Raw genomic sequence first — 14,851 nt, 5'->3', positions numbered from 1 at the left:
GCACCCAGCCCACAGCTATCGCACCTCCCAGCCCCACGGCCCTGCAGCAGGTGCCACAGGGTCCCCAACGTGTGGGATAGACCAGCAGCCCATGGCCCCCAGCCTGGATGGTCCCCCAAGATGGGGCTGTCACGGTGGGCAACACCATCCTGACCCCACAGCTGGGGCATAAGTGATGCCTCAGCAGCAGGACATCCCTGCAGGTGTCCCTGAGCACTGGGGTGACTGGTGTGCGCACGTGCAAGGCTGGCCAGCGTCACCCTTGTCCCTTCCCTGCACCCTGGGATTTGGGACTGGAAGCCAGGAGCCCTATAGGAAAGTTGCAAATGTAAAGACACTTCCACGTGCATGCACACATGTGCATATAGGTGTATGCATACATGTGCATGCACATACATATGTGCAAATATATGCATACACACTGGAGCATGCATGCACACACAAATGTGCACGATGCACATGCACACACACACACATGCACCCCCCTTACCCTGCACCAAAGCAGCTGTGTCGGTCCCACCACCTCTCTGCAGAGCATCCCAGGGATGGTGATCCCAGGGGACAGATGGACGCCCAGCCCAGTCCCTTGTCCCTGCCGGGCCCTGTCAGCACCTCATACCTCCTCCCCTGGGGGAATCTCCTCTGGAACCCCTTCTTTTTTTTCTTTTTTTTTTTTTTTTTAAAAAAAAAGAGAAAACCCCAACTGCATGTGAAGTGGGGCGGGGGGGGACGGACAGCCAGAGGGTTCCCGGGGATTCCCCACAGGGAAACCCGGAGCCTCTTAAACAAGAAGGGGGGGCACCAGGAGCACGGTGCAGATGAGCTGGGGCAGGGCGAGCAGCTGAGGAGGTTCTGTGGGGTGCAGGCAGGCATGTAGGCAGCAGGCAGGGTGCAGGCAGGGTGCAGCCTCGACGCCACAAGATGTTGCACCCCGATAACCTTGTTTACGGGGGGCCCCGGGGGGGGGCGGGTGAGCCCGAGGGGGGGGAGATTAGGGAGGTGAAGATGACTCAGGGCATTTGGGCGCACTCCCCCGCGCCACACGGGTCTTTCCCCGTGGGCAGCAGCAGGCAGAGCCGGGCCAGGGGCGTCCTGGAGCCACCCCAGGGGTAGGTGCGGGGTCATGGGCAGCAGCAGCACCTTGGGGTGTCCCTGGCTGCAGTGGGACGGGGTGGACAGGGGGACGGCAGGGCCAGGTGGGGCTGGGGGAGCACCCTGGGGTGCCCCTGGCGTGGGGTGGGGTCTGTGGGTTGGTCAGCAGGAGGGAGCTGAGCCATGCTGCATGGATGGCGCTGGATGTATGGGCTCCACACTGAGCACCTGCTGTGGGAGGGAGGTCCTGCGCTGAGCCACGCTGCTGGGTGGTGTGGCAGGAATAGGCTCCATGCTGAGTGCATGCCGTGTCTGCTTTGGGAGGTATGGGCTCTATACAGAATCGTGCTGGATCTATGGCATAGGAAGCATGAGTCCAGTCCTGAGTGTGCTAGCCTCATGATGTGGGAGGTATGGGCTCTATACATGAGCACGTTGGCTATGTGGCGTAGAGGATATGGGCTCTATACTGCACACAGGGTATATGGTATAGGAGGTATGGACTCCATATCATGTACACGATGTAGGAGATGTGGTGTGCACATGGGGTGCACATGGGGTGCATCAAGTAGGAGGAATGGGCTCTGTACTGTGCACACGGTGCAGGATGTATGGGCCCTATAGGGGCAGGGTAGCACAGGGATGGATTCGACAGGTCCGGGTAACCTGGGCACAGGGTGACCCGTGCCCCGTGGTCCCCCAGCCCCTCACCCGGCCTCGGGGCACTGCCTGGCCCTGGGACAGCGTAGGGGGCAGCAGGGGGAGCAGGGCGGGGGCTGACACTGGCTGCCTGTTATCAGTGGGGCGCAGCCCGGCACGCTGGGCTGATGCAAGAGCCACCAGCAGGTCTGGGGGACCAGGGAGCCCCGAGACAGGCAGGTCTGGGGGGGCCAGGGGCCGCCAGCGCTGCGGGGCCAGGCGGGGCAGGAAGGAGGAGGCCGGGTCCAGAGCAGCCGAGGTTCCCGTGGCCCCGTTGCGGCTCCGGACCCCATCGGGGATCCCGTGGCCCCCGCAGGGTGTCCGTGAGCCCAGCCTGGCTTCCGCGGCCCCTGGCCGAGAGAGAGATCCTGCATCACCCCGGTGAGATCTGGAGGGGCTGGTCCCCACTAAAGCCGCCCCCGGACCTTGCAGCCCCACCATGCATCCTCCGTGTGGGATTCTGGGCAGGGGCAGCGGGGGGCAGCCGGGTCCCCATCCCCCCAGCCTGGGGGTCACCACAGGGGGGAAAGAGGCAGGGGGGCCTGGGGATCCCGGGGCAGGACTCCCCCCTGGAGCCTCTGATGAGGGGCAGGTGGGCGTTCATAGGGGTTGGGATTACGGTGGAGGGGGAGCCCGAACGCCTGGGTCCCTCCCGGGCTGCCCCGGGGCGCGGGGTGTCGGGGGCCGAGTGCGGCGACAGGCGCCCCCTGGCGGTTGTCCCCCCGCACGGCCCCGGGGCAGCTGCGGGGGAGGGCGGCGCCGGCGCGCGGGGGGGCACAGGGGATGCGGGTGGATGCAGGCACAGGCTGCACCCACCCAGCCCCTGCACGTGGGTCCATATGGGACCTGACCCCCCTGGGTGTGGGTCCATACGGGACCTGACCCCTGGATGCAGGACGCAGCGGGACTGGCCAGCGGGAGCGGGCACGGCCGGGCCGGGGCGGGAGGCCGCGTCCCCGCTGGGAAGCTGCCGGGGCTCTGCCGTCGCCTGACGTCGGTTCCCAGCCCGGATGGCAACAGGGGAGGGCACCGCTTCCCCGGGGACCCCCGGCCCCGGGACCTCTCAGCCCATGGGGAGTGGGTTACACGGCCGGGGGCTGCGGGAACGGCCCCAGCATCCTGCCCCAGCCCCGTCCCAGGGGACAAACCGCACGTCCCGGAGGCACCGAGCGCTGCCCCGGCCTCTCCTAACATGTTTTCTCTCCCTTTCCCCCCGCGCCTGCCCTGACGCTGCAGAGTGCCGGGTTATGGTCCCGCCGGGCTGAGTGCCGGGACGCAGTGAGGCCGTGGCGCGGGCTGAGCCAGGAGCCATGGAGGGGCACGGCCAGGTAGGGAGACCCGGCCCCAAGCCCCGGCTCTGCCGCTGCGCCCCGGCCGGCTCCCACCCCCGGCACGGCCCCAGCGAGGCGCTGGGGGTGCCGGTCCCCGCTGAGCCCCCTTCTATCTGTCCTGCAGGAGGCCTACGAGGAGAGGATGAGGAGGAGCCTGGACCCGGAGGGCTTCGAGGACCCCGGCATAAAGGGCTCCCACCTGTCGCTGGGGGAGATGAGCAGTGAGTGGCTCCGTTGGGTGCTGGTGACACTGGGCATGCGAGGGCATCAGCGTTGCATGGGAAATGGCATTGCATGGGCACTAGTGTCGTACAGGTGCCAGCGTTGCAGAGATGATGGCGTTGCATGGGTGATGGCATTGCATGAGCGATGGTACCACATGGGCACTGGCAGTGCACAGGAACAGGCATGATGCAGGTGCCACGGTTGCAGGGGCAGCAGTGGTTCGAGGGCACATGCTGCATGGGTGCCAGAGTTTTGCGGGTGCCAGGTCTGCATGGGTACCAGCATAGCACAACCATGTTGCATGGGCACCAGCATTGCATGGGTGCCAGCATTGTGTGGGCGCCAGCATTTTGTAGGTGCCAGTGCTGCATCGGCACCACGTTACATGGGTGTCAGCACGGCGCAGATGTGTTGCATGAGCACTAGCATCGTACAGACGTGTTGCATGGGCACCAGCGCTGCACAGGTGCCAGCATTGCATAAACCCGTTGCATGGGCACCGGGGAGGCAAGGGGAGGGTGGGGGGTGATCTATGTGCCCCAGAACGTCCCCTTGCTCAAAGCTTGGCTGATGAGGAGCTGCCACCCTGAGGGAGTACTTGGGCCATGCTGACTCCCGGCATCCAGACCCTTGGGTCTCCATTTGGCATGATGCAGGTTGGGGGGTAACGCTGCCACCTGTTCTGCACAGGGGCCGGCGCTGGCACCGGGTCCCCTTTGCACGCATGGAGGGCCAGAGCTGAGGAGCTGACGCCCCTGCGGTGAGTCCCCCAAATCAGGGAGGGGGCTGGATGCTGCCCCACCTGCCTGGCTGACATTGGCAAGGGGAGGCTGCCAGCACCCATGGGTGCCCAGTGCTGACCCCTTGATCCTGGCGGTGTGTGTTTTGCAGCCAATATTTGCCCAGCCGCCGGGGATGCTATGACCTGGATGGGAGGAGGCGCGCGGCCGGGGCCCCCCCAGGACAGGCGAGCCGCCGTGGCGGAGGGCAGCGTGAGTGACCGCAGGGGCACCGGGGCACAAAGCCCAGTCCCAGCATCCCCCTCCACCAGCCCTCCATGGTGCCAGCCGCCCCGGCTTTGCCACCCCCAGCCCTGTTGTCCACGGGGTGACCGTCACCCGAGTGTCAGGGCACGCTACGGGGTGACCGCTGCCACTTGCCCGTAATCGCCTGCTGATTGAGGATAAATAAAGTCTTTGTTTGGGGTGAGGACAAGAACCACTTAAGGCTGAACGCTGGCTGGCGCCAGGCGGTTCGGTGGTGGTGGCAGCGGGCCGGGCCGAGGACAGGCTTGTGCCGCATGCCAGGGCCAGCACTGTTGGGGACACCAGGGTGGGGAGATGCCCCATCCCCTCTCCTGTGGGCACAGCATCCTTCAGCCAGAGTGGGATGCAGGTCCTGTGGCATTACCCCCCTGGGTGACCTGTCCAGGAGCAACGAGGGGACCGTGGTGGTCCCCAGTGGGGACGGAGGGGGACATGGTGAGCCTGTCCCCAGCACTGGGGCAGCTGCGGGTGGGCGGGAGCTGCGCTGGTGTTTACTGTCAGCAAAGGCAAAGTGCTCCGGGATTTACGGTGCACACAGGGCGGTCGCAGGGCGTGGGGCTCAGCCCCCGCTTTATAGAGACGGAGTCTGCAGGGCCGTGGGGAGCACAGGGCGGGCCGCAGGTAGGTGGGGGACTGGGATGGTGACAGGGACATGTCGAGCTCCTGGGGTCTGGCTGGCCAGGGATGTGCTGTCCCCATCTCTATCCCAGTCTGAGTGGCAGTGCTTGGTGCTGGCGTCAGGGTCGTGCTGGTGCCAGGTGGTGGAGCAGAGTGTGGCCACAAGCCCTGCCCATACCCTGGCCCCGGGGATGTCCCCAGACTGTCATCCTGCCCTAGGAGCTGGGCTGTGGGGATGTGAGAGGCTGGAGGTGGGCACTGGCAGGGTGGGGGGAATGAAGTGACACATCCAGCAACACCCAACTGGGTTTAAGGGTGGGGGTTATAGAGATGGGGACACATCCAGCAAAGCCCAGCTGGGTCTGGGGTGGGGCAGTGGGTAGGGGGCACATCCAGTGAGTCCCACCTGGGTCTGGGTGGGGGCGATGGGGATGAGACCTCCAACAGATCTCAGGGGCATCTGGGCTGGGCAGGAACCAGCTAACACGCAGTGGTTCCGCTCGCAGCTCCATCGGTGACTGATGTGGACCTGGAGGCGGCGGGGAGCAAGAGGTCTGTGTACCGACGGGACACCCATGAGGTGGGTGCTGACCCAGGGACTCCAGTTCCCTTCCCATTCCCGGGGACAGGCGGACTGTGGCCGCCTGTAGATGAGCCCAACACCAGTGCCTGGGGACCCTGGGCCACAGGGGGCTGTTGGCACATCAGCCACAGCTCTGGGGCTCCCGGGAGTCTCCAGTGCAGCCAGGGCGATCCTGACACCCCCTGGCTTGGGCTGCAGGGCTACGTGGAGCTGCACGAGCTGGTCATGGACAGCAATAAGGAGCTGTGCTGGATGGAGGCTGGTCACTGGCTCAAGCTGGAGGAGGACTTCAAGGAAGCTGGGTACTGGGGCCAGCCCCATCTCTCCTTCCTGACCTACCGCAGCCTCCTGGAGATCCGCCGGGCTTTGGCCAAAGGTGGGGACACTGACTGGGACCGGGATGGTGGTGGGGACCCCACACCAGCTGGTCAGTGACAGTGCTATCCCCACAGGTGCTGTGCTCTTCGACGTGGCGGCCACGTCACTGGCGGCCATCGCCCATGTCCTCATCGACCAGATGATCTATGAGGGGCAGATCAAGCCACACGATCGCGAGGACATCCTGAGGATGCTGCTGCTGCAGCACAAGTACGGCCAGTGCTCACGGCCCCGGGGGGACCCCATTGTCTGGGCTGGATCCAGCCCCAGCGAGTCCTGCTGGAACCTGGTGTGGGGTGGAAAAGCGCCCCTGTGTTTTGGCTTTGCCTCCCAGCCCAGCTTGGGCATCCCCACGCACCCCCAGTTCTGGGACTGTCTGATGAGGGATTGGGGTGGTCAGTGGCTCTGGCCCATCTGACACCATCCCCCTGGCTGCTCTAGACACCCCAGTGAGGCCGAGGCGGTCGGGACCCTGCGACCGGCGCAGCTGCAGCGCTCGGGCACAGCTGGGGCAGAGACAGAGCAGCCGCTGCTGCGGGAGCAACAGCCCCTGGAGATGCGCAGGCTGGTGGGGGCCGAGCAGGCAAGTGGGGCCGGGGGGCAGGTTTCGGGCGAGTCAGGGGCCAGCCAGGGTGTGGGGAGGGCTGCTGGGAGGTGCACACACACAGACCTGTGCACACACACCTTGGCACACGTGGGTGCACACACCAGGCAGTTGCACACCAGAGCGGTGGGCAGGCTCTTGCACAGACCCCTGTGCAGTGCATCCCTGGGGAGGGCACACACCTCTCAACACAGACTCATGCACACTTGCACACCTATACACACACACACACACACAGGCGTGAGCACACACAAGTGCACGGGTGTAAACACACAACTCAAATGCTGACGCACGCCGCTTGCTTTCCCATTCACACACTTGCACAGGCACATACCTGTACACGCACACACGGGTGCACACACATTCACATACATGTGCATGCAGGGGAGGCATTGCCATGGCGTGGTGCAGAGGTGGTAGTGAGGGAGCTGTGCTTGCAGGGGACTGAGGGGGACATGCAGGGGATGGCAGGGGACATGCAGGGGACAGAGGGGACCTGCAGGGGGCTGGCCACCCAGGACAGGCAGCTGAACTGACTCCTACCATTTGTCTGCTCACAACAGAGTGTGAGTGGGGCTGCCAGACCCCAGCTGCCCGAGAAGGTCCCCGAGGATGCTGAGGCCACGCTGGTCCTTGTGGGTGAGCGGACGGTGGGGTGGCGGGTGCAGGGCTGGTATGGTGGGTACAGGGTTGGGGCGATGGGTGCAGGGCTGGTATGGTGGGTGCAGGGTTGGGGCGATGGGTGTAGGGCTGGGATGGTGGGTGCAGGTTTTGGGGGACGAGTGCGGGTTTGGGGTGCGCAGCGGAAGCTTTGGCCTCTGCCTGCTTGCTCACTTGCTGCTTTTCTTGCACCTTTTTTGACTCCCCTTGTCCTCAGCCCTCGCTGCCACCTGCTGCTGCTCAGCGCTGCTCTCTGGGCCATATGTCCCCATGCCCCTTGTTGTCATGTCACATTTCTCCACTCCCCTGTGCCCCTGTGTCCCCATACTCCCATGTCCCTGTGCTCCCATGCCCACCTACAGCTGTCCCCCCATGTCCCAATGCCTCTGTGTCTGTGTGTCCCTGTGCCTCTGTGTCCTCATGTCTTTGTGTGGCCCTGTCCTGTTCCCTTTGTCCCCCCATACCTCTGTGCCTCTGCGTCATCTCATCTCCAAACAATTCTGTCCCTATACCCCTGTGTCCCCTTGTCTCCATATCCCCATGTGCCCATGCTCTTACGTCCGTGTGTCCCCACATCCCTGTGCCCCACGCCCCTGCACCCGGCTCCCCGTGACCCCTGTCCCGTCCCATCCTCCCCCCAGGCTGCGCAGCCTTCCTGGAGCAGCCGACATTGGCCTTCATGCGCCTGAAGGCTGCAGTGACACTGGACGCTGTCCTCGATGTGCCCCTTCCCGTCCGCTTCCTCGTCGTGGTCCTGGGTCCCGACACCCCCCACATCAGTTACCATGAGATCGGCCGCGCTGTCGCCACCATGATGTCCGAGAGGGTATGGCTCATCTGCCACCACCACCAGCACTGGCACTGCCACTGGCACTGCCATCCAGGGTGGCAGACCCCTGAGGACACCGACGTCCCCAGTCCTGGGACCGCACCCTCTAATGGGGCTCATCCACCTGTGCCACGTCCCTCTCTGTGCTCGTGTTCCAGTGTCCCCATGCACCTGTGTCCTCATCCCTTTGGGTCTGCATGCCCCCACGTCCCCATGACGTCCCATCCCTGTGGGGATGTCTAGGGGCTGGGTGGGTGCCCGGCAGCACGCTAGGGTGCTGGAGGTGGCTGAGCGCCTGTCCCCGGCCACCCTGCAGGTCTTTCGCCGGGACGCCTACCTGGCCGAGGGCCGCCAGGACTTGCTGCGGGGGGTGGAGGACTTCCTGGAGGCCAGCATTGTCCTGCCGCCCACCGAGACCCCGAGCGAGCAGCTGTTCCGTGGCCTGGTGCCGCTACAGCACGAGCTGCTCCGCCGCCGCTACCAGCCCCCTGAGAAGGCGCCGGGCGAGGGCTTCCTGAAAGACCTGGGTACGGCAGGGACCATCCCGTCCCCATGGCTGGCGGGAGCCCCCCATTGCACACAGTGTCCTCCCATGGCTACCTGCTTGTGTCCCCAGGGCTGGAGGAGTCAGTGCCAGAGGATGACGACCCCCTGCGCAGGACAGGACGACCTTTTGGGGGGTTGGTGCGGGACATCTGCCGCCGGTACCCCAAATATCTCAGCGACATCAAGGACGCCCTCAACCCCCAGTGCCTGGCCGCCGTCATCTTCATCTACTTTGCAGCGCTGTCACCTGCTATCACCTTTGGAGGCTTGCTGAGTAATGAGGGGAACAGGCTGGGGACAAGCCAGGGGACGGGGATGTCCACCAGCCAGGCACAGGGCTGGTGGGGGAGTGGTGGCACTACCTCCAGCACCAACCCCTGGTGGTACTCCCGGAGGGTTATTGCACCCCCTAATCCCGGTGCTGAGGAGTCTGTGGTAGGGGGACACAGCGCTGTCCCCACCCCAACACCCACCGGCTCTGTCTCCTCCAGGTGAGAAGACGAAGGGCATGATGGGGGTGTCGGAGCTGCTCATCTCCACCTGCATCCAGTGCGTCCTCTTCAGCCTCCTCAGTGCCCAGCCCCTGCTCGTTGTCGGCTTCTCAGGGCCTCTCCTTGTCTTTGAGGAAGCCTTCTACTCGGTGGGTGCTGCCCCGCACCCCTGGGTGCCCCCCACCCACCACCGGCAGTCCCCACAGGGGGCTCGCGTTGTCCCCACCACCCCTGGCAGAGGCGTGGGGCACCGCCATGAGGGGATGCCACAGCCCAGGGGCTCCGGGGGCCTGACGGGGCTGTGCCCTCTGGCTCCCCAGTTCTGCAGTGACAATGACATGGAGTACATCGTGGGCCGGGTCTGGATTGGCTTCTGGCTGATCCTGCTGGTGCTGGTGGTGGTGGCCATCGAGGGCAGCTTCCTGGTCCGCTACCTGTCCCGCTACACCCAGGAGATCTTCTCCTTCCTCATCTCCCTCATCTTCATCTTGGAGACCTTCTCCAAGCTCATCACGGTGAGGAGCGCGAGGGTCCCACGGCAGGCAAAAGCGGGGGGGCTGCGGGTCGTGGTCATCACCCAGGTTTCCATAGGAATGGTGGGAGCTGGGTGAGGGATGCAGGCAAGGGATGGATCCCATCTCACAGCATTTTCTCCCACTCCCCTGGTGTGGGTGCCCCTCTGCACCCCTCTTTGAGCACAGCACAGCCCCAAACACCCTGGGTGACACATGGGCTGCAGCAGGGCCGTGGCTGTCCATCCCCACTGTGCCATCCAGCCACTGCTACAGTCCCATTTCTGAAGGAGCATGGAGAAAACCCAGCCTAAAAGTAACCCCCTGCTCATGGTGTGCCAAGCTCCCAGCCTTGCCGGTCATCCTGGCAGGCAGCCTGCACCCACGCACCCACCGGGACGGTGCTACAGGGCACAGCATGGCAGGAGGCTCATCCCACCCCCCCTGACCCTCTCCCCTTCCCTCCCAGATCTTCAGGGACCACCCGCTGCAGCGGTATTACAATGTGCGGCCCACAGTCGAGCCCAAGGTGCCAGAGCCCAACACAGCACTGCTGTCCCTTGTCCTCATGGCTGGCACCTTCTTCCTGGCCTTCTTCCTCCGCAAGTTCAAGAACAGTGCTTTCCTGCCCGGCAAGGTGAGGATGGGGGGCACGGCGCCACCCGCCACCCCACTGGACCCGAGGGCAGCACTGGGAGAAACAGGGGCTCGCAGGTGCGGTCTCCTGACAAGAGTGGCTGAGACTCTGTAAACTCATTGCACGCTCCTGCAGGTCTTTGCTAGAGCTTGCTGCTGGTGAGGACGTGGCGGGGGGGACCCTCTCGGCTGGGTGGGGACACAGCTGGGTTTAACGTGGTCACGATGTCCCTACAGGTCCGGCGCTTGATCGGGGACTTTGGGGTGCCCATTTCCATCTTCATCATGGCGCTGGTGGACTTCTTCATCAAGGACACCTACACACAGGTCCAGGACTGGGGGGGACAGGCGTCCCCAGCAAGGGGACATGGAGCCATGTGCTCATCCCTGTGCCCTGTCCTCGTCCCCTCACTCCCCCATCTCTGCTCCCATCCAGAAACTCAATGTCCCCAGAGGGCTGGAGGTCACCAACGCATCTGCCCGGGGATGGTTTATCAACCCCATGGGGCTCAACGCCCCCTTCCCCATCTGGATGATGTTTGCCTCTGTGGTACCTGCTGTCTTGGTCTTCATCCTCATCTTCCTCGAGACACAAATCACCACGTGAGGATGGGGGTGTGGGGAAGGAGGGCTGTGGGGTGCCGGTGGGATGGGGACCGAGTGGACCTCCCTGGGGCACTGTGTCGCCAACTCGTCCCCTCTGTCCCTGGCAGCCTCATTGTCAGCAAGCCTGAGAGGAAGCTGGTGAAGGGCTCTGGCTTCCACCTGGACCTGCTGCTGATTGTGGCCATGGGGGGGCTGGCCGCCCTCTTCGGTGTGCCCTGGCTCAGCGCCACCACCGTCCGCACCATCACCCATGCCAATGCCCTCACCGTCATGAGCAAGGCCACTGCTCCCGGCGAGAAGTCCCAAATCTTGGAGGTCAAGGAACAGCGCATCAGTGGCTTGTTGGTGGCCATGCTCATTGGTGAGCTGGTGAGGTGCCCCCATTCCAGGCAGCGGGGGCTGGGTGCCCCCACGGGCTCTCCCTGACCTCTCCTTCTCCACTGCAGGTGTCTCCATCCTCATGGAGCCCATCCTGAAGTACATCCCACTGGCTGTGCTCTTTGGCATCTTCCTCTACATGGGTGTCACCTCACTCTTCGGCATCCAGCTCTTTGACCGCATCCTGCTCTTGCTGATGCCACCCAAGTACCACCCCAGCGAGCCCTATGTCACCCGGGTGAGCGAGCCCTGTCAGCCAGCTGGGTGGCTGTGGGCTTGGGGACATCTCGGGCTGCAGCACCCTATGGTGCTGCCTGCAATTGCTTGGGGCTCCCCAACGAGCCTCCTCCTTCTGTGCTGGCCTTTACTGGGCTCTTTGGGCCACTGGTCCTGCCCCTGGCACTCCCAGCAGAGTGCTGGACCCACCACCCTGACCCCACTGGGCTCCTGTCCCGCAGGTGAAGACTTGGCGGATGCATCTCTTCACCTTCACCCAGATCATCGTCCTCGTGCTGCTGTGGGTGGTGAAGTCCACCCCGGCCTCGCTGGCGCTGCCCTTCCTCCTCATCCTCACCGTGCCCCTGCGGCGCTTCCTGCTGCCCAAGATCTTCCGGGACATTGAGCTCAAATGCGTATGTAGCCCTGGCACAGGCTGGAAGGCACCGCGGTGCTGTCCCTGTGCCCAACCCTGTGTCCATCCCAATCCCTGTCCCCATCCCCATCCTCATCCCTGTCCCACCTCACACCCTCTCCTGTCCCTCCAGCTGGACGCAGATGACGTCGTGGTGACCTTTGAAGAGACGGAGGGCACGGACGTGTACAACGAGGTGCAGATGCCCAGCTAAGGGCTCACCACTGTCCGCCCCCCGGGACGGCCCCGCGCCCCCCGGCTCCCCCATCCGCCCGCTTGTAGCTCCAGTGCTGCTGTCCCGGGGCCACTGGGTGATGGAGGGGACTTGGGGCCACGGCCCCAGAGCCCCGGTCCCCACCCACACACCCTGTGAATAGAGCCTTTTTATTTTTTTCCCTTTTTTCACTTTTTTTAACATTTTGGATGGTGTGATCTCACCCACACTTTGCTACCTGCTGGGGAAGAGGCTGCCTGGGCTGGGGGGATCCCACGGGCTGTCCCCCACCCCGCGGTAGGGAGGAATGGCCTGTGCCCCGTGTCACCATCACTGGGCACCGGGAAGGAGCTGGAGGAAGACTCCGGAGCCCAGAAGGAGGAGAAAGGCAGGGATGGGGCAACACAGCAGAGATGAAGACATGGGGAGGGGGTACCCCCATTGCCCCCAGCCCCGCTGTCTCCCCCAGGGAGCCCCCCCGCCTGGCCTCTCTTCCCCAGACGAACTTTGAGTGCTAACGAGTGCTCGTGGCCACTCACTGGTATCTCCTGGGGTTGGGATGTAAATAGTCCAGTGAGAGGGTTTATGTATTTTCAATGAAGATAATCATGCTAAAAACACACAAAAAAATTTTTATGCTGATGCTTCTGCAGGTAGGATTTACTCAGAACCAAACAAAAATGCCAAAAAAGACCCCAAAAGCACCTTAAAAAAAAAAAAAAGCAGCAGCTGCAAGGGGTGATCTGTATATTTGATGCTAGAAATTGGGGGAGTTTGTAATTTATTTCTAAAGGCCGATTGTGCTCCTGCCTGCGGTGGGGGCCGTGTGCGTGTGTGTGTATATACTAGAGAGAAACTATATAGAAATTTACAATTTTCTAGAAAAGCTTATCTTAAAGGATCCTGGTCAGGGCCTAAACTCTATGGACCAGTCCGGTAGCATCATTTAACTGATGGATTAGTCTAATCCCTCTTTATTTTTTTAGCATTTCAGTTAAATCTGTGTAGTTTTTCCTTGATTTTTGTCTTGCTTGCTGACAGTGTCTTGCCTCATTTCTGCCATAATTGCTCCCAAATCTATCGAGCACCCCTCTGCTTCTGCCAGGGCTGATCCTGCCCTGGTCAGATCCAAGGGCTGGATCCAGGCAGGGCGCATTGCACTCAATCAGGCTGCGAATTTCCTCATTTTTGTATAAATCAGAGCAGGGGGGACCCCAAAATCAGCATGGGGGACGGCAGAGGGGTGGCAGCTGTGTCTGGGGCTGCACCGCCTCATGTTTGAGTTGATTTAGTTTTTTTCATTATGTGTCCAAAATAAACAATGTTGCAAACTTTGGGTTTTTTTTTCTTCCCTTCCCCTCCCACCTCTGTATCAGGCTTTAATAAAGAAATTAATAAAATCAGAAAGGAAGTGGGGTTCTTCTTTCCAGTTGGACATTTGCTGGGGGGGTGGTTTATTCATATGTGCCCCCAATAAAGGGAGCAGCAGCAGCAGCATCCTTTGAAGGTGTCCGCCCCCACCACCTCGAGATGCTCAGGGCAGCAGTACCAAGATGCTCATCATGGCCGCTCCCTGTGTCCCGGGGGCTCCCTGTGGCCATCCCAGGATGCTCAGCCCCTCCGCACCCCCATGCACCCCGGGGTGCTGCCCTGTGGCTGACCCTGCTCCGGGGGACACGCTGAGCCACCTGCCCAGGGATGTTGTGACAGCACAGGGCAGACCCCCCTCCAGACCTCGCCAGCACCAAATTGACCCTGATTAGCCATGATCTCATTAATGAGAGCAATCAGCAGGGCTGCTGCCCCCATGGAAGACACCTGCCCATGGCAAACTCTGTAAATAGGGCGGTGGGAAGGGATTTGCCCTGAGCCTTTTTGCAGGGCAGACATTGGGGTCAGCACCTGTGACTGTCCCTGGCTGTGACCCCAACAGCGCTCTGTGGGGCTGGGATAAATCTCATCATGGTCCCCAGCTTCTTCTGAGCCCAGCATTGCTGCCAGCCCATGCTTTCTGGGGACAGAGATATGTGGCCAGTGGTTTTTGGCTCAAGGGCTGTAGATGTGGTAGCTGCCCAAGCCACGCCAGGTGCCATCTGGATGGCTCTGTGTGCCGCTGTCCTGGCCTGTGAGAGCCGGTGCTGCCGTGGTGGCGATGGAGGCACTGCCTGCACCCTGGCTGCGTGTTCCTCCTGCCAAGAGCTTTGTACTCGCGAGGAGATGTCAGCGAGGTCATTGCTGCCAGACTCAGACTGGCCCGAGGGGTGGGATTTAGGTCAAGCTCCCACGTGAGCCGGACTCGGCGCAGTATGGCTGGGGGTGGTTTGTGGCAGAGACCTGCAGCTGAGGCTCAGAGCAGGGGGTGAGTTGCAAGAAAAGAAAATACTAGTTAATAGGCTTGCTAATGAGGAGGCGGGGGGAGCACAGAGCTCGAGAGCTGGGTGCCATCTTACCATACCTATATTTGCAAAAAATACTCATCTACACAAATGACAGCAATTAAAAAATGTCCTTGGTAATAAGCAAGTCCAGGGGAGGGCACAGAGCAAGGAGGGGAGTGTTTGGGGGGTGTCTTTGGGGAGCCCCTGTTTCTGGCCCATCTGCTGCAGGGGTTTATGGCTGATTTCCGGGGCTCTGGTGTCCCTCCTTGGTGGCAAAAGCCACATAACTGCACTGCGGGGGGAAATCTGTGCTGCTACTAGGGCCACAGCACATTTGCACTCCCCATCCAAAAGGGCTTTTGGTTACAACAAAAAAAGGTGAAAATTGAAATTT

The 14,851-nt window shown here is 62.4% G+C and overlaps 1 protein-coding gene across 3 annotated transcripts; it reads left to right on the top strand.

Moving 5' to 3' along the window:
* The first annotated feature begins 1,025 nt into the window (after window positions 1–1,025).
* SLC4A1 (solute carrier family 4 member 1 (Diego blood group)) lies at window positions 1,026–13,452 on the top strand. 3 transcript variants are annotated; one of them, XM_065650849.1, is made up of 22 exons: window positions 1,026–1,109; window positions 3,028–3,119; window positions 3,247–3,343; window positions 4,038–4,107; window positions 4,239–4,339; window positions 5,518–5,591; window positions 5,793–5,970; window positions 6,047–6,182; window positions 6,414–6,555; window positions 7,140–7,215; window positions 7,878–8,062; window positions 8,382–8,592; window positions 8,682–8,885; window positions 9,103–9,251; window positions 9,423–9,617; window positions 10,084–10,251; window positions 10,488–10,577; window positions 10,687–10,853; window positions 10,964–11,217; window positions 11,303–11,472; window positions 11,693–11,866; window positions 11,999–13,452. In XM_065650849.1, the coding sequence occupies exons 2-22, from the start codon at window positions 3,102–3,104 to the stop codon at window positions 12,077–12,079; spliced, it is 2,940 nt and encodes a 979-aa protein (XP_065506921.1). In that variant the 5' UTR covers window positions 1,026–1,109; window positions 3,028–3,101; the 3' UTR covers window positions 12,080–13,452. The 3 variants fall into 3 exon arrangements, with proteins under 3 accessions (XP_065506921.1, XP_065506923.1, XP_065506922.1); XM_065650850.1 differs by lacking the exon at window positions 3,028–3,119 and having other exon boundaries at window positions 1,030–1,109; XM_065650851.1 differs by lacking the exons at window positions 4,038–4,107; window positions 4,239–4,339.
* Window positions 13,453–14,851: the final 1,399 nt, after the last annotated feature.

This window comes from Caloenas nicobarica, chromosome 24 (assembly GCF_036013445.1).
Source record: "Caloenas nicobarica isolate bCalNic1 chromosome 24, bCalNic1.hap1, whole genome shotgun sequence".
Lineage (NCBI taxonomy): Eukaryota > Metazoa > Chordata > Aves > Columbiformes > Columbidae > Caloenas > Caloenas nicobarica.
This window is presented reverse-complemented; position numbering and strand designations above follow the sequence as displayed.

What these genes read in the sequence shown, in the direction of transcription:
- SLC4A1 (XM_065650849.1), top strand. An exon ending in ACCGACGGGACACCCATGAG is followed by an intron (nt 5,592 to 5,792) that starts GTGGGTGCTGAC and finishes CTTGGGCTGCAG; the next exon opens with GGCTACGTGGAGCTGCACGA. An exon ending in TCAAGGACACCTACACACAG is followed by an intron (nt 10,578 to 10,686) that starts GTCCAGGACTGG and finishes GCTCCCATCCAG; the next exon opens with AAACTCAATGTCCCCAGAGG.